General features: G+C 40.2%; 2 protein-coding genes across 7 annotated transcripts in view; one reads left to right on the forward strand and one right to left on the reverse strand.

The window, feature by feature from the left end:
- LOC127579644 (TRAF-type zinc finger domain-containing protein 1-like) overlaps nucleotides 1-16,160 on the reverse strand; it is a 52,833-nt gene extending 36,673 nt beyond the window's left edge. Inside the window, exons 1-2 of one of the 5 annotated variants that reach the window (XM_052032558.1) lie at nucleotides 16,121-16,160; nucleotides 770-833 (exon numbers count right to left, since the gene is read on the reverse strand). In XM_052032558.1, coding sequence (XP_051888518.1) covers nucleotides 770-813 — 44 coding nt within the window. In that variant the 5' untranslated portion in view covers nucleotides 814-833; nucleotides 16,121-16,160. Of the gene's footprint in view, nucleotides 1-769; nucleotides 834-5,990; nucleotides 6,010-6,441; nucleotides 6,635-6,656; nucleotides 6,684-16,120 lie in introns of those variants that run through there. The other 4 variants (XM_052032557.1, XM_052032556.1, XM_052032560.1 and 1 more) reach the window with 4 other exon arrangements.
- A 359-nt stretch (nucleotides 16,161-16,519) lies between these two features.
- naa25 (N-alpha-acetyltransferase 25, NatB auxiliary subunit) overlaps nucleotides 16,520-23,175 on the forward strand; it is a 254,605-nt gene continuing 247,949 nt past the window's right edge. Inside the window, exon 1 of one of the 2 annotated variants that reach the window (XM_052032311.1) lies at nucleotides 16,520-16,609. In XM_052032311.1, coding sequence (XP_051888271.1) covers nucleotides 16,552-16,609 — 58 coding nt within the window. In that variant the 5' untranslated portion in view covers nucleotides 16,520-16,551. The remainder of the gene's footprint in view (nucleotides 16,610-23,175) is intronic. The other variant, XR_007957674.1, reaches the window with a different exon arrangement.

The raw sequence follows: 23,175 nt of genomic DNA on the forward strand, positions 1-23,175 counted from the left end.
AGGGTGGAAGGTGCTGTCAGAGTAGCCTATGTGAGCAACATTCATGATGGTGAGCATCCAAGAGATTTACAAGAATGTCACCTAGGCTGGAGAATTATTGTTATGGGGGAGATTATCAAGATTGGGATTGGTGTCTTTGGAACAAAGGAGACCAAGGGAAAAATTATTTGAAGTTTACAAAAAGAGAGAGCTAAACAGCGTAAACAAGGAGGATCTAATTTTCTTAGCAGATACAGCATTTCAATGTTAATTGGTAAATGGTTTGGAGGCAATACGAGAGAAAAAAAATACTCAACAAGGGGTTCTGACACTTGTAACATGAAAGATTGGCAGTAGCAGAAACCATCACCATTTAAAAAGAATCAAGAGAAATGTTTGGAGACAAAACCTGCAGGGCTACAGACCAAAACAGGCCTCTTTCTGTGCCATAAATTTATATGATTCCATTTTTACCTCATTACTCTTTTTGATGTTTCAGGTACCAGATAGTGTAAAGAATGAATCTATATTTTTTGAAACAATCAGTATGATAAATAACTTTACAAACAATTTGGATACCAAATCATTCAAATTTACATCTTCTGAACTGCCATGGAGACTTTGGATAAATATCACTACTGAATGTTACATCTAACACTTTGGACATAAATCAACTATTCCTCAAGCTTCATCCAGAAACCAAACTTGTAGACTCAGGCAGGCAAAGCAGCTTTTTAAAAAGATATACTTCAGCAATTTCCTGAAGTAATCATCTAAGTTAGTCTCTTACCAGTTGGCGCATAGCCGGGTTTCCTCAGCCTGACCTTCAGACATGGTTTCCTTTGTTCAAAAAGCTACAAAGCAAAATAGACAAATACATTAAGTACTTGATTATGCTTTGATGGTGGCAAACACCTTGCAAATGAGATACTGACAGAAACAGGATTGTATCTATTTCATTTCAAAGGAGGATACCTCACCAAACGTTTTCTTTCTACCTTATCCTCCATCCCAAAGGAATGTTCCCAGTCTTCGTTCAAACTATATCTTAAGCCAGAGTTCAGGAAGCAAATAATGAAGTGGGAAAATACCCAAGCTTTGTTAATCATTTTTAATCATTAATGATAACAGAATGCAAAAGTCACAATTCACAAGTTTAAACATTTTGCCCCACCAATGATAAACAGTACCTCCACATGATTTCACTCTAATATATTTTCCCTTTGTAAGCCAAACAGAACAATATTAATTTACAACACCTCAGATATAAATAAATGTAGGTTTTGAATTGAATCTGCTCAATTACTTTGCTAAGTAGTCCTTCATCCCCCTTAGACTTCCACACAATTACCATGACATAAACTCTTAAACCCTGTCAATCCGCAGTAAGGACAGTCATTTTAACAAATTATACATGTCAACCAAGAAAAACTATAAATTCTTAGGCTTCAAATAATTTTAGAAACCATCAACCAGGTTTAAGAATCTTCACAGCAAGCTAGTTAGAAGTTCACAAAGATAGGATTTCTATTTACCTGAAACGTCTTCTTTCTAACATATTGTAAAACTACAAAAGTGCCTGACCAAGTAACAATTCTAACCTGCCTGCAGCTAGATTCAGTTATCATCGACCATATTCACCCACTTCTATTACAGTAACCGAAGCATCAACTATGTCACTTTCACCAGTAATGTTTTGGATAAATTTTTCATTCAAGAAAGGATCTTAGCTTTTCCTTCGGATTAACATACCAACACTATCGCCCTCAAGTAGCGAACTCAACTTAAACATTCAGTACTTCTACTTTTAGTTTCTATTCCCCCTCAGAAGTTTAAATTCTGTGAATGCAGCATGATTTCTTGGCTTCATTTCAACAACACTGATTCATAGACCAGAAAGAATTGTGGCTTATATAAAAAAAATCACATAGATTTCCAAAACATAAAATAAAATCTGCTGCAACCAAACCTAAAGGACTACTGTGAAACTGTATTTCAAAGATGTCAAAACTTAAAGGGCTTACTCTAGTTTGTGTGTAGCATGCAGAAGGTTAATATTTTCTAATTACTCTATTTTAAAAAAATGTTCATATGAAAGACCTGTAGAATTTGACCACAGGGTCTTGATAATTCTTTGTACAATTATATCCACTTATCTACTAATTTGGGTGAGGTTTCTGCTCTTAAGTATTTTTTCAAGAAGAACTATTTCAGATACCAAGAAAAGTTTTTTTTTCCTATTTATGCATTTTGATATTTTAAATGAAATATTATTACAGCATTCACTGTGCCATCCCATGATGCCAGTGGCACAACTGCAAAGAGAGAATAAAATCCAGTGATGGAATAAGGCCCACCAATAGATTGCTGCTCTGGGATGGTACATATTGAAGAACATAATAATACAATTGTCCAGTTCCTCTAATGGCTGGTTCGATGAATGTGTCACATGATATTGAACTACAATGATCAGGTAGGTCAAAATTTTGGTCTCAAATATGTATTGAATTTGATACAAGATGAGGACTCAAATGTATTAAAATTAGCTTAATTAAATTTGGCAAAAAGATGGTTTTAACAAAAAAAGTTTAGTCAATTTTTTTTTTCCTCCCCCTGAAGTATAGCTTGTTAAAGAGGTTCACAAATGAAGCACACTTAAAATGTCACCATCAACAAAATAATTATTAAATGACAGAACAGGACATCAGTACTGAATACACAAACACTTAAGATACTGATCACCAGACTGCAAACAAAAGTTAAAACTTAGTTGGTTACTCTGCTTCTGACTCCAAGGTGCTGAAACAATTATAATTTTCCCAGACATGAACAAACTTAAGAGTACTTTTAAAGTTTTACTGAATAGAAAACTATCAAGTTTTTGATCTGCAAAACATCACAACAATACTAGGAAAATGGAAGATAAAAGATTTGAATTCCATGATTATTACTATCAAAATTATGGATTAATTATTTGCCAAATGGCAGCTTCTAGGATTATACTGAAGGGTTTAAACACCAAGTTTGTATTCAGAGTATTGAAGAAGTTATTTTAGTTTCACTGGCAACCACTCTAGCAGCGACGAGACTGGATTGGCTGTGACTTTTTCCCTGAAGCGTAGGAGGCCAAGGGGTGACCTGATAGAGTATATAAAATCATGAGGGGCTTAGATAAGGTGAATAGTCACAGTCTTTTCCCAGCGTAGTAGAGTCTAAAACTAGAGGGCATAGGTTTAAGGTGAGATAGAAAAGATTTAAAAGGGACCCAAGGGACAACTTCTTCCACACAGAGGATGGTGGTATATGAAACGAACTACCAGAGGAAGCTCTAAAGGCAGATACAGTAACAATGTCTAACTAACGGACATTTAGACAAGTACGCAAATAAGAAAGGTTTAAAGGGATATGGGCTAAATGCAGGCAAATGGGACTAGCTCAGGTAGACAAGTTCATTGGCACGGACATGTTGGGACGAAGGTCCTGTTTCTGTGCTGTATAACACTATGACTCTATTAAACAAAAAAAATAAAAACACCAAAACTGTTTTACTAAGGTATTCTCCTCCTCCTACAAAACCACCCCATGTTGCCTATGCCACCCTCTTCTGCAGAACCCAATTCATGTTGGGGTGTCACTCTACATGCATCACATCAGCAGCTGCCCAGTCCCAGACTAATCCATTCCTTCAGCATGAAATAAGAATGACAGCAGATTCTTCAACCATAACAATCAAAACAACACAGCTCAATTTGTCCTTACCTAAAATCTAGCCATATATTTTCCATTATGGATTGCTGGACACAATTCAAGAGTATCAACTCAAGCCAACTTTTCCCTTGTCTTGAAAATAGCAAGGCTGATTGCAGCACCTAGACTCAAGTCTCTATTAATTCAGCACTGAACAACCAATAGTTCCTAAACTCTACAGCTACATTAACACTGTTCTGACCTCTTGTGAATTTCATGTAACCAGTCAGTCATGACACAAATATAGATTTGCTGTATTCACCAAAGCAAGAAAGACACTAGTTAAAAATCTTCTGAATTTGACAAAATTGCAACTAAACAACTTGGCTTAAATTCATGCGCTGGAAACAAAACAAAATCAACACAGGAATGTTGGAAATACTTGGCAGTCAGACAACAGAGAGACCCCTCTGTAGTTACTGAAATTTGTGTTGCCTCCTTTCATAGAGTCATAGAGTAGTACAGCATAGAAAAGTGCCCTTAAGCCCACCATGCCAACCATTGTGCCCATCCACACTAATTCTAATTGCTCACATTAGGTTTCTATTACCCATGCCTTATCTATTCAAGTGTCTGTCTAAATGTCTCTTAGTGATTGTTTCAGACTCCACCGCACCCTCTGATGTCACATTCCAGATATTAGCCACTGTGTTAAAGAAAACTTTCCCCATAGATCCCCTTTAAAACTCTTCCCTCTCACCTTAAACCTATGCCCTCTTGTTTTTGACATTCCTACCATGGGAAAAAAGATTCTGTCCATCTACCCTATCCATGCCCCTTATAATTTTTATGCACCTCTATCAGGTTATCCCTCAGCCTACTTCACTCCAAGGAAAAAAGCTCAGCCTATCCAATCTCTCCTTATAATTGAAGTTCTCCAATCCAGTCAACATCCTGATGAATCTACTCTACCCCCTCTCACGATCACCTTTCTTGAAGATGATCGTAATTACAGCATATCTAGGGTCACCTGATGCATCTTTTTAACAGTCAGGAGTGATGATGAGGCTGGGCCAGATAGCTTGCTGTGGAAAGGAGATGCAGGCCGGAATCACAATTGAGGGTCCAGCCTCCACCACCTCCTCCCACTGGCCAAAGAGTTGATCCCCAAATCACAGCAAGGATTCTGTCCACCCAGAGGCACAAAGAACATGATCTTTACCACACATTAACTCCAAAAGAAATGCAGGGAGCTGCATCAACTACTTTACGTGGTCATTTATGACTTCACAAAAGCTTTTGACTCCAATTGAGAAAGACTGTGGAACATCCTTCTCAAATTTGGCTCTCTGTCGAAATTTTTCTCCATATTGTGTCTCGTATATGATGGTGTGCAAGCTGTTACCTTGACCAACTGGTCCACAGCAGACCTGATATCAGGCCAAATGGGTGGCAAGCAAGGTTGTATCATCACTCTGACACTCTTCTCAAATCTTTCTCACTACAATATTTTACCTCAAACAAGTTTTCAGCTGTAGTAGTACTGAACAGGACTTTTGGAAATCTGTTCAAACTGTGTGACCACCACTCCAGAATGGAGATCATACCAACTTCGCTCACTAAGATGCGTTAAGTACAGTCGAGGATGTGCATAGATGGAGGAAAAGCTCCAAATCATTGTCCACTCATTCTTTGAAGAGTAAGAGAATGAACCTTACACTTAACATTTGCAAAACAAAGGACCTCTAACAAGCTCCCCCTATGGCTATCCAAATCCAATGACTGTTTAAAACAGGAAGGAGCAACTGGGATGGCATTGAGAACCACGTTGATTCGTGGGAAGCTCAATAAGAATGGCAGAAGGAGCACACTGCCTTGCCAATTACCCCCTTACCCCATCAAGTATTTGTGACAGTCTGGAAGTCTTGCATTGGCCTTATCAATAGCCTTGCAACCTACAGAACTGGAGAGAAAACAAGCTATCCTCAACCCAGAGGGACTTTATCTGAGAAAGAGATTCCATGATTCTTTCATGCAAATCAGTTGAAAGAGTTTAAAGCTCCAGTTGTTCTTTTTGTAACATTGTGGAAGTGGTTGTGCAATTAAAAAAAATAAAACTCACAAGAGTAGTGCGATAGAAGTCTGCCAAAATGGCAGCTGCAAACCAATACCTAACACTCTTAGCTATCAGAAAACAGTTCTTACCAGAAGAATTGCATTGCAACAATAATCTAACACCATACTCCTAAACTAAAACAAAATCTATATGGATGTCATTTGGGAAAAAGACAGATTGCAAGTCAGCGAGTGAAAATAAAAATCACCTTAAAAATTTCAGGGCATTATTGGATTTAAATCACAAGTCTGAATAAAGTGCTATCCCTGGCCCCTGCTCTTCCAATTACGTCACCCGAACCATCCCAATAATGGATCCCTTCTGACGTCACTAAGAGAATGATTCATTCGACAACAGGGAAGTCGCGGGTTTCAAAGGAAAAATAAAAGGCACTCGTAAGATTAAAAATAAACGAAAAATATAAGAACTTGCATCGGTTTCTTTGGCAAGTGGGGGAAGGCGGGGAAATTCAGTTGAGTTTCAACTTCGCTGCAGAGGACATTCACAACTCCCTCCCTTAAAAGGCATTTTAATGTCGGGATTGCATTTTTTTTAAAAGGATGAAAAACATCTCGTTTTTCATATTTGAGTTGATAAAAGTACTGGTTTTCGGTGACCCCGGGGGCCCGCCGGGCGGAAGCGGCCGCCGTCGCACTCACCGTCCTCGGCCGCAAAACCCCCTTCAAAGAGTCCAATGTATATGAGGCGGGGCAAAATAAAATAAAACGAAAGGTCCAAGGTACCGCATAAACTAACACAAATTTTTACAAGATCTCTTTTCTAAAAGCCGACCCTGTCGGCAACACTATTGTCAACAACGAGGGAAAGAATTAAATTCACCGCAGCCTCCCCCGGCTCCTCGATGTTTACTCACCTCAGCAACAACGCACACAGACACACCGGAAGTCCCGCCTCCGTCGGACATTCGTTGGTCCAACCGGCGCGCACCTTCTCCAAGGGATAGGCTGCTTCCAGCGTCAATCACCGTGCTGCGCATTGAGGCCTCCACCCCCTTGAATTTGATAACGGCGCTAACGAGGGTGGGATGTTCCCGCCGCAAGTGCGGGCGCCCCAGTTCGGTGCGGGACAGCCGAAGCGCGGAGGTCCCCATAACCCACAACCAAAGTGATGGAAAGACTTAGCCTCTGTGGAGCATTTCAATCAGAAAGGTTGGCATTTCAGTTCGAGGACCCATTTATCTCCATCAACATTTGGCAAAATAAATGGCACTCAGTTCTAAACTGGTATTAATCCTGTCGTGAGTCACCTAATGTTGGCACGTCAGTCATAAGATTATAATCTGATAATTTACTAGGCTCAGAGGAAAGAGAGAGAGGGACGTGACTGATAGTGTTGCTCTACATTGGGTCAATGGGCTGAATATCCTCCTCCTTGGGGAACCTCAGCAGGTCAGGCAGCATCGATGGAGGGAAATACACAGTCGACGTTTCAGTTTCGATGAAGGGCCTCGACCCGAAACGTCGACTGTCCATTTCCCTCCATCGATGCTGCCTGACCTGTTGAGTTCCCCAGCTTTTTGTGTGTTGCTCCAGATTTCCAGCATCTGCAATCTCTTGTGTATCCTTGCCTGTGATTCAACTAGACACACAAAGTGGTACAACACATCACAGCGGGTTTACACATGGGATGGATCTGACCTCTCTTTTTCATGTTTACCCTTAACCTTCCTCCCCCACCACTTCCCCCTCCCCAATTTTTCTCTCTTTTGAAAGTAATGATATTGTTTCACAAGCTCCCGTTGTTGCCCATTGGTGTTCATTCATTTCTTGAGCCACCAGGAAATCCTGGCATACTGTTCCAACATGATAAAACCCAGTTTCTGTAATCCTCAACCATTACATGAACATAGAGCATAGAACAGTACAACATAGGAAAAAGCCCTTCGGCCCACAATGTTGTGCTGAACTATTTGCTTATGACACGCATAATACTGGACTAACAATATTAACCCTGGAATGATCTGTGGTGGGCTGAAATAGCAGCTGTTTACTTTTCTCCAGTGAGAATTGCAATTGCTTTAAGTTAAAGCAACTAGAACTTGCATTTACATTGCACTTTTACCTTGTCCCAAAAATGTTTTCAGAATTGGCATAAAGGTATTAAGAGGGGTTTCCAGATTTTTTGGTGTCTAAACAATTAAAAGTATGGACATGAATGGCAATGAAAAATGGGGTGACCAAGAATTGGAGAGAGCCAAGGTCTGTGGTAATTTGCATTTTCTACAGCATATCTTCAGTACTACATCCTTGCTGCTATTCTTCAATGGTATACCATCTTACTGCATTTCTCTGTTGTTATACAATACTGTATAAGTACATGGATATTTTTCACATCCATCACAGAAATCTGTTGGAGGTAGTGCAAAAATAAAAACAAAGATAAATTTCAGGGATTTAGTTGTAGGTAAAGCATACTAAGATCCAAGGATCTTTGTTGCAATACTGAAGATCTGCTAGCCAAGCCAACAGCCAAGCCATTCCACTGTAATCACAACAACTAGCATCTACCTGACAATATACAATTGCCCATGGATGTCTTGTTTAAAAAAAAGACAGGACAAATCTAATTTGAGTAATTCAATCCACTGTACCCTATTCATCATCCTAAACATTCAGCCCCTCCATCACAACGGTGATAGTGTGCAGTATCCATAAATAAGAACACAAGAAGAAAATAAATGGGAGAAGGTCTAAGCCATTTGACCTTTGGAGCCTGCTCCACTATTCATCAAGATCATAGCTGTTCTATCATAACTCCACTATCCCCATATTCCTTGATTCCTCTCATATCCAGAAATCTATTAATCTCCATTTTGAATCAATTCAGTGACTATGCCTACACAGCCCAGCAGGGCAGAGAATTCCAAAGATCCACCACCCTATGCTTGAAGAAATTTCTCCTCATTTCAGTTCTAAACATCCAACCCTTTATTCTGAAATGACAACCCCTAGTTCTGGAATCCTCAGCCAGGGAAAACATCTTCCCTGCATCCAGCCTGTTGAGCCCTGTGAAAACTTTGTAACTTTCAATGACCCTTTCAATGACTTCTAAACTCAAGAGAATACAGGTCTAGTCTACTCAATATCTCCTCTATGGCAAATATATCCTTTTTCAGGTAAAGAACCCAAATTTATACACAATACTTCTGGTGCAATCTTAACGATATCCAATATAATTGTAATAATACATCTTTACTGCTGTAAAAAAATCACCTCATAATGAAGACTAACTGCCCTTTGCTTTACTAATCATTTGACGCACCTGCACATTAGCTTTCAGTGACTTTGTATATGGACATCAACGTTCCTTTAATCATCAACATTACCCAATCTTTCACCATTTAAAAAATGCTCTGCTTTTCCATTTTGTGCATCAAAGTGGGTGGCCTCACAATTTTCCACATTACATTAAATCTGAATGGGCAGATTCAATATTATGTGGAAAATGTGAGATTTGTTTATATTCCCTTGAATTTTCTTTACATCCTTTTTCCCTTCACAAACCCATCTAGTTTTGTATCATCAACAAACTTGAAAGTTGATATTTAATTCCTTCATCCAAAGCCAAAGCTTTGACATAGATTCTGAACAGCTGGGGCCCAAGCACTGAGTTCTGCGGCACCTCACCGGTCACAGCATGCACAATTGGCAAGAAGCCATTTATTCCAACTCATTACTTTCTGTCCAATAACCAATTCTCAATCCATGTCTGTATATTAACTCTTACTCCATGCAATCTTTCCTGGTTAACCAATCTCCCCTGTGGGACATAATTGAAAATCCAAATATACTACATCTTCTGGTTCTCCCACATCTATTTTACCAGCCACAAAGAATTCCAATAGATTAGTTAAAGATGATGGTCCCTTCATTAATCTATGCTGACTGCATAATCCACTATTCTTTTCAGGGTGGAGACACAAGAGATTGCAGATGCTGGAATCTGGAGCAAAAAACTGGTGGTGGAACTCAGTGGGTCAGGCAGCATCTACAGAACGAAATGGATAGTTAACAATTTAAGTCAAGACCCTTCATCTAGACTGAAAGAGTAGAGGGGAGATAGCCAGTATAAAGAGGTGGGGGGAGGGGTGGAGCAAGAGCTGGGAAGCGATAGGTGGATCCAGGTGAGGAGGAGTGATCGGCAGATTGTCAGGTGGGGGAGGGAAGGGTGGAAATAGCAACAGAGACTGGGAGATGATAGGTGGAGGCAACAAAGGGCTGCAGATGATGGATACATGGCAAAGGAAGGTGGAACGTGGAAACAAATTAGGGAGGTGGAGTGAGTTGGGGGAGTGGAGCCAGTGGTAGGAGTATGTGGGTCATGGGCAGATAGAGTAGGTGGGGGAGTGGAAAGAAATTGGGTGATAGTGGGCTGGGGTATGTGTAAGAGGACCTGGGTTGATCAGAAATGAACAGAGGGGGAGTAGGTTACCTGAAGTTGGAGAATTCAATGTTCATGACTACCATGTAAAATATGAGTGCTGTTCCTTTAGTTGGCATTTGGCCTCACCCTGGCAGTGGAGGAGGCCAAGGACAGACAGGTTGGTGTGGGAATGGGGAGGGGAATTAAAATGGCTAGCAACTGGGAGGTCCAGATGGCCACGGCATATGCTCAGCAAAGCGGTCACCTAGTCTGTGCTTGGTCTCACTGACGTAGAGGAGACAACATCGAGAGCACTGAATGCAATAGACTAAGCTGGAGGAGGTGCATGTGAATCTCAGCTGTAAGGGCTTTTTAGGTCCCTGGATGGTGGTAAGGGAGGAGGTGTATGGACAGGTGTTACACCTCCTACAATTGCAGAGGAAAGTGCCTGGGGAGGTGGAGGGATGGGTGGGAAGGGATGAGTGAGCTGGGGGTCATGTTGAGAGTGGTCCCTGCAGAAACCAGAAAGGGGTGGGAAGGGGAAGATGTGACTGGTGGTGGGATCACATAGTAGCTGGCAGAAATGTCAAAGAATGATATACTGCATGTGTAGGCTGGTGGGGTGAAAGATAAGGACCAAGGGAACTCTCTCCCTGTTCTGCAATTCTTTTCAAGGTGTTCTGTTATAACATCCTTCATTGTAGATTTCAGTTTTTTCTCTTCTAATGATGTTAGGCTAACAGAGCTATTGTTTTCCATGTTCTTTCTCCTTCCGTTGTAAAATAGTAAGGTCACAATTGCTACTCTGCAATCCACAACAACAATTCCAGAATACATAGAATTTTGGAAAATGATTACCAGAGCATCCTCTATCACTAAAGCCAATTCTTTCAAAATGCTGGGATGTAAATAATCAGGTCCATGAGATTTATCAGTCTCACCAACCTCTCTAGTATTTATTTTTCCCTAATACTATTACCGTCAGTTCCTCATTCTCACTAAACCCTTGATTCTCTAGCAATTTTGGCGAGAGGTTCTTTGTGTCTTCAGTGAAGACAAAGTAATTGTTTAATTCCTTTGCCATTTCCTTATTCCCTAATATAAATTCTGCTGTCTCTGACTGTCTCTGTTACACTTGCCCTCACTGGCTCTTTCCTTTTGTGTATCAATAGGAACTCCTACAGAATGCTTTTGTTTCTTGCCAGTTTACACTCATGCTATTTTGCTTTGTTTATCAATTTCTTGGTCTTTCTTTGCTGAGTTTTGAAATGCTCCCAATCCTTTGGCCTGATGCGATTTCTGACAACTTTATAAGTCTCTTCTCTAAATTTAATACTCTTTAATTACCCCTGACAGATGGACTGGGTTTTATGTTGGTTTTTGTGCCTTAAAGAAATATCTTTTGCTGCAAATTTTGAGTTATTTCGTTAAATGCTGGCCATTGCCTGTTCACCATCATACCTTGTAATGTATGTTCCAAATCAATCACATCCAGTTCTCCCCTCTTATCATCGTAGTTTCCTTTCATTAGATTTAAGAGCCTAGTTTCAGATTGAACTACTGTACAGCACTTTCAAACTAAATGCAAAATTCTATCTTATTATGGTCACTCTTCCTAAAGAAACCTTGACAACAAAGATTACCAATTAAATTTTTCTCATTGCATAAAATCAGGTCTAAAATAGTCTTTTCCCCAGTTGATTCCTTAACAAGTTGATCTAGACAGTCATCTTGTACACATTCCATGAATTCCTCCACCTTTTATGGTGTGCCCAATATTATAACTACTATTTTGTGACCTATAAATAACTTCTACTAATGTTTTCTGCCCTTTGTGGTTTCTGAGCATGACACAAATGAAACTACACCAAACTGAACTAAACTACTCTTCCCTTATTAATAGCACTCCCCCATATCTTTTTGCCTGGCTTTATGAAATTCCAAATATCCTTGAACATTCAGCTCCCATCTTTGGCCACCCTGCAGCCACATTTCCATAATGGCAATTAAATCACATCCATTTCTTTTTCTATTTGTGCTATTAACTCATCTAGCTTGCTGCAGAGGCTGCAGCATTTAGTTAAGACGCTTCTCATTTTGCCCCCATTTGGTGTTTACCTGTTTCTGTTACCTATTTATTTTGGTTACTTCTTTTCCAATTTCCACTTCCTAATTTGTTTCTCTCCTTTCCAAATTCCCCATGAGGTTCCCATCACCCTCTCCAATAGCACCAGCCAAACCCCCATGCAAGGATATTAGAACATAGAACAGTACAGCACAGGAACAGGTCCTTCAGTTTAACAATGTCGTGCCAAACTAATTACACTCATTCTTAAACGCCTAATTAATCTAATCCCTTCTGCACAATCCCCATATCCCTCCATTCTCTGCACATGCATATGCCTATCTAAGAGCCTCTTAAATGCCTCCATTGTATTTGCCTCCACTATGACCCCTAGCAGCGCATTCCAGGCACCCACCATTCTTTGTGTAAAAAAAACTTGCCCCGCACATCTCCTTTGAACTTGCCCCCTCTCACCTTAAATGCCACCTGTATTGTATTGGTTCTGGTACTGCCGAGGCACAACCTGTCCATTGTGTACACATCCTACCTGTTCCAGAAATGGTCCCAGTCCCTCAGAAATTTAAAGCCCTTTTTCTCTATCCTTCACCTGCGCATTTGTTTGCTCAATCCTCCTATACCTGTACTTATTATCACAAGGCAAGGAAAGTAATCCTAAAATTACTACTTTTGTACTCCTGCTTTTTAATCTCTTTCCTAGCTCCATAAAATCTGTTTGGAGAACCTCTTGCTGCCTATATCTATGTTGTTAGTACCAATATGGTTCTTCACTCCATCCTTTCAGGATAATGTGAAATCAATCAAAAATTACAGGAGGCTCTTGATCAGCTGGGTAAGTGGGCCAAGGAATGGTAAATGGAGTTTAATTCAGATAAGTGTGAGGTGTTGCATTTTGGAAAGTCAAATCAAGGTGGGACATTCACTGTAAATGGTAGAGCTCTGGGGAGTATTGTAGAACAGAGGGACCTTGGAGGTCAGATACATCGTTGCCTGAAAGTGGAGTCACAGGTAGACAGGGTGATGAAAAAGGCTTTTGGCACACTGGCCTTCATCAGTCAAAACATTGGATATAGAAGTTGGGAGGTTATGTTGCAGTTATACAAGACACTGGTGAGACTGCACTTGGAGTATTTTGTTCAGTTTTGGTCACCCTGCTATAGGAAAAATGTTATTACACTGGAAAGTGTGCAAGAAAGATTTACAACAATGTTGGCAGGACTCAAGAGACTGATTTATGGGGAAAGGTTGTGGTACTTATATGGAATGAGCTGCCAGAGGAAGTAGTTGAGGCAGGTACAATAACAACTTTTAAAAGACAGTTGGATAGGTACATGGATAGGAAAGGTTTAGAAAGATATTGGGCCAAAAGTGGGCAATTGGGACTAGCTTGGATGGGCATCTTGGTTTGCATGGACCAGTTGGGCCAAAGGGCTTGTTTCCTTGCTGTATGACTCAATGACACTATCTTTTGCCCACCAATGCACAACAATTACTCACTTAGACTACTCCAAAAGCACCTCACAAATACACGACATCTACCATCAAGAAGAATAAATGTTTTGGGTACATGGGAACACCACCACTCGCACATTGCTTTCCCATTGCACACCATGCTGGCTTGGAAATATACTGCCATTCCTTCGTTGTTGTTGGGTGCAGATCCTGGAGCCTCCTTCTCAAGAGCATTATGGATGTAACTTCAACTAAAGGGCTGCTAACTTTCAAGAAGTTTGATGGCAGGAAAAAAATTTTGGGAACCTCATGGGGAAATCTGGAAATGAGATAATCATGCATAGTTTTATATTCATCACTTTGGATGTTTCCATCAGTAGGAGAGCCTAGGTTCCAAGGGCACAGTCTCAGAATAAAGGAGCGACTCCTTAAAACTTAGATGAGGAAGAATTTCTTCAGCCAGAGGGCAGTGAATCTGCGGAAGTCATTACCATGGAGAGCTATGGAGGCCAAGTCACTGGGTGTATTTAAGGCAGAGATTGATAGGTTCTTGAATGGTAAGGGAGTTAAGGGTTACGGGGAGAAGGCAGGAGAATGGGGTTGAGGCGAAAAAACAATCAGCCATGATTGAATGGCGGAGCAGACTCGATGGGCCAAATGGCCTAATTCTGCTCCTATATCTTACAGTCTTATATTCACAATCCCAATGCTCAAATTATTCCATCCTAGCTGATTACTGATTTCTAATTCAAAGGATAATGATCCCAAAGCAGCTTGGAACTCAGTGAAGGCTGTATCATTGCACCAACCCTCTTCTCAATCTCCCTTGCTCCAATGCTGCCCTTCACCTCAAATAAGCTTTCCACTGGAGTGGAGTTAATCTAAAGAACTGACAGGAAACCTTTTTCATGCCTACTCAGGAATCAAGATCACCCCAACCTACATAAAGGGGTACACCAAATGACAGAGGTCCACTGCACAACAATGCCCCCTGCCGTTATGTATATTTTTTCATGTAAGGTATATATAATTGATGTTAATTTAAGTTTATGTTAACTTATATTTGTCATGCTTGGAATGTACTATGCTGCTGCTGCAAAAAGCAAATTTTCAATGCATTTATACTCTGTGTATGTATGCCTATGGCAATAAACTTGCCATCAGTACTTGTCTTTACCTCAGGCTCCTGTCTCACCACTCACCCTCTTCTCTTTATACTGGATTTCTCCTCTCTCCACTCTCAGTCCTGATGCGGGATTTCAACCTGAAACATTGACAATCCCTTTCCCTCCACAGATGCTGCTCAACCCACTGACTTCCACTCACAGATTGTTTGTTACTCCAGATTCAAGTGTCTACAGTTTCTAGTGTTTTCATTTTACTACTATACTGTGAAGTCTCTTCAAGTTATGCCAACTTTGAAGAAATTTTCCTCCCCTCTCCGACAGGAGTTCTATAAGACCCTCTCTCACTCCTCCCCCTCTGTGGTTTCTACTGCTTTCCGGCTCTTCAACCACGTTCTTACCAAGACTCGCTACTACAGCCACCCATCCTTTCTCAGTACTTGTCTTCATCTCGGGCTCCTATCTCACCACTCCCCTCTCCTCTTTATACTGGCTATTACCCTCTCAGTCATGATTTAAGGTTTCAGCCCAAAACATCTAAAATTCCTTTCCCCCCACAATGCTGCCCGACCCACTGAGATCCTCCAACAGATTGTTTGTTGCCCCTGGAAACCATGAAACACTTTCCTCCCAGTAAGGGCAAACATTAATTACCATATTCACCAGTACCTGCATTGCAACAACTCAAGCTTCATACAACTGAGGAAATGTAGGTTCAAAGACCAACACCTCAGACCCATCACCATGCTAATGGTCTACCCCATAGCAGCAACCTCCGCCCTTCTGTATGCTTCAAAAATACAGGCAACCTAATAAGGGATCCCAAAGCACTGTAAAAGTACTACCAATATTGTCTCTGCAAAACCCTCCAAATCCATCCGCAGGACAGGTGAACAAATTGTCAGTATCCTCTTGTAACCAACTTTCCTAAAATTGGGATTCTGATCATACTTAAACAGCTTTGATGGGCAGGCCACATTGTCTGCATGCTCTATTATTGACAGCAGGATCCTGATTCAAGCACATTACTTTGAGCTCTGACAAGTTATTTCCAGGAGGAAGAGAAAATGATTCAGGAACGTTTTCAGATTCCTTGAAAAGAATGTAACATCCTCATCAATTTATGGAAATCCCTGGCCAACAACCACTCAAAATGGAGAAAGAGGATCTGTGAAGTCATTGAACATTTTGAATCTGTACTACAGGCGCATATGGAGGCCATGTGAAAACAATGGAAGGGCCAGTCAACTCTCAAACATCCCAACCACTTGCCCCATTAAACAGCACCTGCCATACCTGTAACAGAGCCCGCAGATCTTGTATTGGACTCTTTCAGCCACAAGAGAAATCACAGAACTGAAGTGGAAGCAATTCCATCCCGACCCCAGGGGACCGCCTAACATGCTGAAATGTTGATTTGGAGCTAGAACACATGACTTCCCGATAACTGGTACCCAATGAGCCAACCTCTCATGATGTTCACTTGGATACATTGCCAGGTGGGAATGACTTCTGGTTCAGAGAAAACAAGCCAAACTGAACATTGGACGTTGAAGAAACTCAACTTGAACAAGTTCGGGATGTAGACATCATTTGGAAGGTTTATTGAAAGAAAAAACATCTACCTCTGCGCATGCTTGCAGCTCGGCGGCTGCTCCGGCAATGGTCATGCGCAGTGATCGGAAGAGCAGGCTAGGACTGCACATGTGCAGCAGCAGAGAGTCATCATGGCGGCGCGTAGCCATGTGCAGGATCCTAATGACAGGAGGCTGCGTCCAATATACGGTAATAGAATTATTCCTTGCGTTGTGTCTGTAACATTTGTCCAATCATATGCTAAAAGAAAAAGCTGAGCGCTTCCAGCATCGGCCTGCGCTGCTAATTTTACAAATTGACTCGTTTTGTTGCTAGGCCGCAGATATGTCCTGGAGCTCGAGTTACAGCACACTTGAGAACCCAACCCGTAAACGAATGCTTCTTCTGACTGGCAGTCCAGGGTCAGTGTGAGGTTCCCATTTTATTATCAATGTTTTTTCTTGTAATGGGTAGGCATTTAAGAGAAGTTCGTTGGGCCTCTGGGCCGTGATATTCCAGTGTGATATTTTCACTGGCGCTGGAACCTGTTGATTCCCCAGCAGGTAAGAGATGGGGTTTTTGGAGAAGAATTGCTGTTTGGTGAAAGTGTCAGAAGCAAATAAAATTCTTGAAGTGTTTCACATTTTTTTTGCACAAGTCTATGTGAACTGGAGTTGTGCTGCAATGAATGGAGTTTGATCAGAAGCCACATCTTGATGATATTTTGCCTGATGATGTTTTTGGTGGCGGAACCAGGTTGTCCGGTAGCAGTAATTCAGCGATTTTCGGGAACGTGTCATACTTAACTGAGGATAACGCAGAATTAATGCGGAGAACTTGCCATTGGTTCTTTGTTTATCTTTTCTAACCGATTCGAAATGAAATTTAAATATCCATAGGTTTGCGTTAACGTGACTTCATTTGATGATTTGATGGTTATTTGACAACGTTGATTGTGGCGACCACTTTCATTTCCTTTTAAACATTTTATACAAACTATATTTTGTTCTGTGTATTGATAAGTATGCAGTATGTATGATAACTCTGAGATGCTGAGGACTTTCTGATCATCACTAGTCCAATATGCTTAGTTTTCAGTGTAATGGAAATCGTTTGTCATAACATTGTCAGTGATGGACTATGAAACTAATGACTTTGTGATGCTTAGCATTGTTAGAATGAATCCTTCAACTAACAAAGGATTTGTTGTTCTGATTTTTTTTGCTTTGATACAAATCAATTTAAGATAAAATACAGGCTTAATAATAATGGTGGATCAATTCAAGACAAAATATCCGTTATCCTCTTATTTTGCATGATGATGTTAGAAACCATTTAAGAATTCAGTATTCTGATAATAGCAAAAATATTTACCATTTTTTTTGTCAAAGCTTGATACAGCAGATGAAGTTTTAAAAGAGTGATGATTTGCTTCATTTTTGTTAGGAAGAAAGAGAAATGACCACACTTTTAAAGGGGTGTAGGAATAGATACCTGTGAAGTGTAAATATATAAGGTGGCAGATGTGTGGTGAATGCTTCTTAAAAAGGACAATAGAATTCTTTTTATATTTAATGGAGTACAAAGATAAAGGATATTATGCTAATGTTTTATAAAATAGATTTAGGTCCCAGCTGAAGTAGTGCAGCCAGTTCTGGGCACCATTCTTCAGGAAGAACAGCAAGTTCTTGTTACATAACCTGTTAAGAGAAGTCTCGGCTGAAACTGCTTTATTTTTATCAGTTAAGTTTTTTTGGCACACTTCTAATGTTTCATAGTATAGGATATTCTCATTGCCTGTATGGCTTAGTGGATCTAGGACAAGAAAAAGTTCCCCAAATCAAATGACTAAATATAAAATGAACACCATTTTATGTAATGTGAATGTTATTAGGCTTGAAGAAAAATGTAGATCTATGATAATTTGATGAAATAGGGACTTTTAACAGATTAGCTGATCCACTTTATCCGTGAAGATATTTTGTTACATGCAAATGTATATGTATTATTCCTATACCAAATGCTAAGTATTTATGAGTGATGCATTCTATGTTGGTCCAGTATTTTGCAATTGCTGCACTGTTTTTCTCCGCTCATTGTGAATCTTATTTAATCTGTTTCTGGTGTTTACCTTGTATGTTGCACAAAGATTAATAATCAGCAAGAAACCTAACTTTAGCCCTTTTGATCTCTTTTACTTGTATATGATCACAAGCTGGAGTAATCAAGGGCAGTTTTATTCTTCATTTCTCATTCCCTGGCTATTCTTTCCCTAATGGCTCTCAGAAACTTGTGCATTAGTCATAGAATCACAGAGTTGCACAGCACGGAAACACACTTCAGCCCAACTTGTCCATGCCAAGCATGTTGCCTACCTGAGCTAGACCTATTTGCCTGCGTTTGGCCCATATCCCTCAAAACCTTTCCTATCCAAATGTCTTTTAAATGTTGTAATTGAGACTGCTTAGCAGAGAACATAGAACAGTACAGACAATAATGGGCCCTTCTGCCCACAATGTCTGTGCTGACCATGCCAGTCTAACTAATCCCATATGCCTGCACAAGGTCCATATGCCTCTATCCCCTGCCTGCTCATGTGCCTGTCCAAATGCCTCTTAAACATTACTATCATATCTGCTTCCACCACGTCCCCTGGCAGCTCGTTCTAGGCATCTACCATTATCTTTGTAAAAAAAAACTTGCCTTGTAAATCTCTTTTAAACTTTCCTCCTCTCAGCTTAAAGCTATGCCGTCTAGTATTTGGTATTTCCACCCGGGAAAATGACTCTATATATCTCTCTCTCATAATTTTATATATTTATATCAGGTCGCCCCTCAGCCTTCGCTCCACAGAAAGCAACCTAAGTTTGTCCAATCTTTCCTTGTAGCTAACCTTCTTATCCAGGCAACATCCTGGTGAACCTCTTCTACATCTTCTGAAAGCCGCCATATCCTTCCTGTAATGTGGCAACCAGAACTGGATGCAGTATTCCAAATGTGGCCTAACCAAAGTTTTATATAGCTGCAACGTGACTTCCCAACTTTTATATTCAGCACCCTGACCGATGAAGACAAGTGTGCCATACATCTTCTTTACCATCCTATCTACTTATGTTGCCACTTTCAAGGAGCTATGGACTTGCACTCCAAGATTCCTCTGTACATCAATGTTCCGAATTGTCTTACCACGTTGTATATATTTTCATCATGCATTTGACCTCCCAAAGTGCAACACCTCTCACTCATCTGGATTAAACTCTTATGTTGTTTCTCTGCCCACATTTCCAACCATCTATAGCCTGTTGAATCCTGTAATAACCTTCCTCATCATCCATAACTCTGTCAATTTTCATGTCGTCTGCAAACTTGTCAGCCCATCTACATTTTCATACAACAGAGATCCCAGCACTGATCCTTGCGGAACGCTACTGATCACAGACCTCCAGTCAGAATAATGCCCCTCCACCACTACTCTCTCCCGTCTATGTCCAAGCCAATTTTAAATCAAATCTACCAAGTCTTCATGGATACTTTGAGAATATGAATTGCTTCAATAAATAAATGGAAATAGTAAGCTAACATCAATAAAAGTAACTATGAAATGTTTTGATTGTCATTAGAAACTAATTCACAATGTCCTTTTGGGAGAGAATGCTTGGAACCTTCATCAATGTAGCCTCCAATGTTAAACAACTTCACTTAAGTATTAATTTACTTCTTACTTGCTTCCTTGACTTTCCTAAATTCTTTAGGGTTTGGAATTTGGAAAGATGTGTTCTTGATGCTTTTGCCCTTTTGATGGGTAAATCCTAAGTTGGAAAGCGTGATGTTAGCATCTGAAGCTAAACATATATATAAATAAATGGAAAATTTATTATAGACGTCATACTATACATCTAAACAGCCTCTTAAAATGGAATAATTGCATATTACTGCTGTAGTTGTGGAGGAAACTGAAAATGTTATCACCGTCAGGTAGTTTCTTGCAGTAGTTCTTTTACAACGGTTTGTGCTGTCTGATATTTTTCAAGCTTGCGTGTCTGTGTACTTTTAAATGATAAGGATACAGGTTCAAAAACAAGATTTTCTGATGATCTGGACTGATGTTTTTATTTATCAGCTTACAGGCAAAAAGAATTTTGATTGGTGGATCTGGAGTCACATATAGGCTAAGGATGGCAGATTTCCTTTTCTGATCATCATTACTAATAACAAGGGATTTTTGCTGGATTAGTAATCTGAATTTAAATTCCGTATCTGTTGTTGTGGGATCTGAATCGTGCCTCTTGACTGTTAATCCACGTCTCTCTGTTACTTGATCAATCACTTAACTGCTGCTCCATGACCATACCCTTTTGTTGAGGTGACTTGTGATTTCAGGATATATAAAGGCTGAACCTGAAGCAAAAAAGAACATTCGCCTATATAAGCAGTCAAAGGCTGTCAAAGTTGTGAACACTGTTCAGTTAAATTCTTCAGCCACAAAATAATGATTGTTGTTAGTTTGGTATTTAAATAAATAGAATGACATTTTTTCTGAAAGGATGTGGATGTAAAGAATTATTGCTGCTTTGAAATGTCAAAAAGTAGTCATGGATACGTGTTATTCTGATGCATCTTGGTTTCCTAATGCTTAAAGGAAACACAAAATATTGAAGGAGTTACTGAAACTCCTTGGATGTAATTTTCCCCACTTCACTCCCAACTATCCTCAACACCCTACCATCTCACCACTACCACCATGTTGCTACTCTTTGAGCCTCTCAGATTGCTCAATGAAAGATGAAGCAATGAATTCAGATTAGATTGCTTTCATGAATAAATGTTTTTCTTTACAACTGCAAATTATAAAGATGAATTGAGAGTAACTGATACTTAACTGAAAATTATTCTCAGGACCCATTCAGAACAAAAGCTTCTGTAAAGTATTAGCTTTGCACAGCCATACACAAGTAGTTTGATTATTTTATGATTGATTCCCTCTGATCAGTAACTCACTGTTCTTTTTGGGTTGATGGCATTTTATTTCAATAGATGAGAATCATTAAAATGCTTTTTTTAGGTAGTGGCATGGATTGTTTATAAAAGTAAATTGCGGGTCCGAGTTGGAAGGATGACGTTTCTTGACATTCTGCCTCGGTCTACTTGTTTCCTTCCCTCTGATTGGCAATCTCAGTTTGATACCTCAAAACTCAGATATAATTAACAAGTGCAGCAAGAGAGTGTAGGGATAAGAAATGAGGGAGAAAAGTCAACATGTAATAGGCTATCAAGTAGGTGATTTGTTTATTACTGTTTCTCTCTCAGGGCAATCATTTAAAGCAAGAGCTGGGAACTATAATTTGCTTGTATATTTTAAATTATTAATTGGAAACACTATAGATTCTAGGGTCGTCCATTTAGAGTCGAAGGTGACATGTAACTTAGGAATAATTAGGTGATTGAAAAGTAATGAAGCCTTTGGTCGTTTATAGTCAATCATCCCAGCTCCAGGCCATCACTGCAGGATTTCCTCAGACAATATCCTAGGCCCAACCATCTTCATTTACTTCATCAATGACTTCTGTCATTAGTTCAGAAGTGAGGATATTTGCTGATAATTGCACAATGCTCAGATCCATTCACAACTCGTCAGCAAATGAAGCATCCATTTCTGCGTGCAGCAAGAACTAGACAAGATACGGTCATGGGCTCATGTGCAGCAAGTAACATTTGTGTCACATGTGCCAGCTTATGACTATCTCAAATGAGAGAGAATCTTACCATCTACCCTGGAATTACCCTCACTAAATTCCCCCAACATCAACATCCTACGGGTTACCACTCATTTGAAACTCAACTGGACTAGCTACAGGAGCAGGTCAGAGGCTGAGTATCCTCTAGTGAGTGACTTGGCTCCTGATACTGTAAAGTCTTTCCATTACCCACAAGCTATGTTATCAGAATGATGGAATACCCTCCACTTTGTCTGAATGACTACAGCTTGAAACAACACCCAAAAATTTGACACCATCTGGGACGAAACATTAATGATTTGGATGACGGAATAAATGGTTTCGTGGCTAAGGAGTAGGGAGTATTGAAGAGATAGGAAGGTTGCAGAGGGACCTAGACAGTTTAGGAGAATGGGCAAGGAAATGGCAGATGAGATTCAATGTAGGGAAATGTGCAGTTGTACACTTTGGAAGCAGAAATAAGCGGGCAGATTATTATCTAGGAGGAGAGAAAATCCAAAGCACGGAAGTACAAAGGGACTTGGGGGTACTCGTGCAGGATACCTTAAAGGTTAACCACCAGGTCGGATCGGTGGTAAAGAAAGCGAATGCTATGTTGGCATTCATTTCGAGAGGTATAGTGTATGAGAGTAAGGAAGTGTTGATGAGGCTCTACGGGGCACTAATGAGGCCTCATTTGGAATATTGTGCGCCGTTTTGGGCCCCACATCTTAGGAAGGATGTGTTGACGTTGGAGAGGGTTCAGAGGAGATTTACGAGGATGATTCCAGGAATGAAAGGGCTTGCGTATGAGGAGCATTTGTCGGCTCTTGGACTGTACTCGCTGGAGTACAGAAGAATGAGAGGGGACCTCATAGCGACATTTAAAATATTGATAGGAAAGGACAGAGTAAATGTGGCTAGGCTGTTTCCCTTGGTGGGTGAGTCCAGGACCAGAGGGCACAATCTTAGAACTAGAGGGTACAGTTTCAAAACAGAGATGAGGAAAAATTTCTTTAGCCAGAGGGTGGTGAATTTGTGGAACTCCTTGCCACGTACAGC

This window comes from Pristis pectinata, chromosome 17 (genome assembly GCF_009764475.1).
Source record: "Pristis pectinata isolate sPriPec2 chromosome 17, sPriPec2.1.pri, whole genome shotgun sequence".
Lineage (NCBI taxonomy): Eukaryota > Metazoa > Chordata > Chondrichthyes > Rhinopristiformes > Pristidae > Pristis > Pristis pectinata.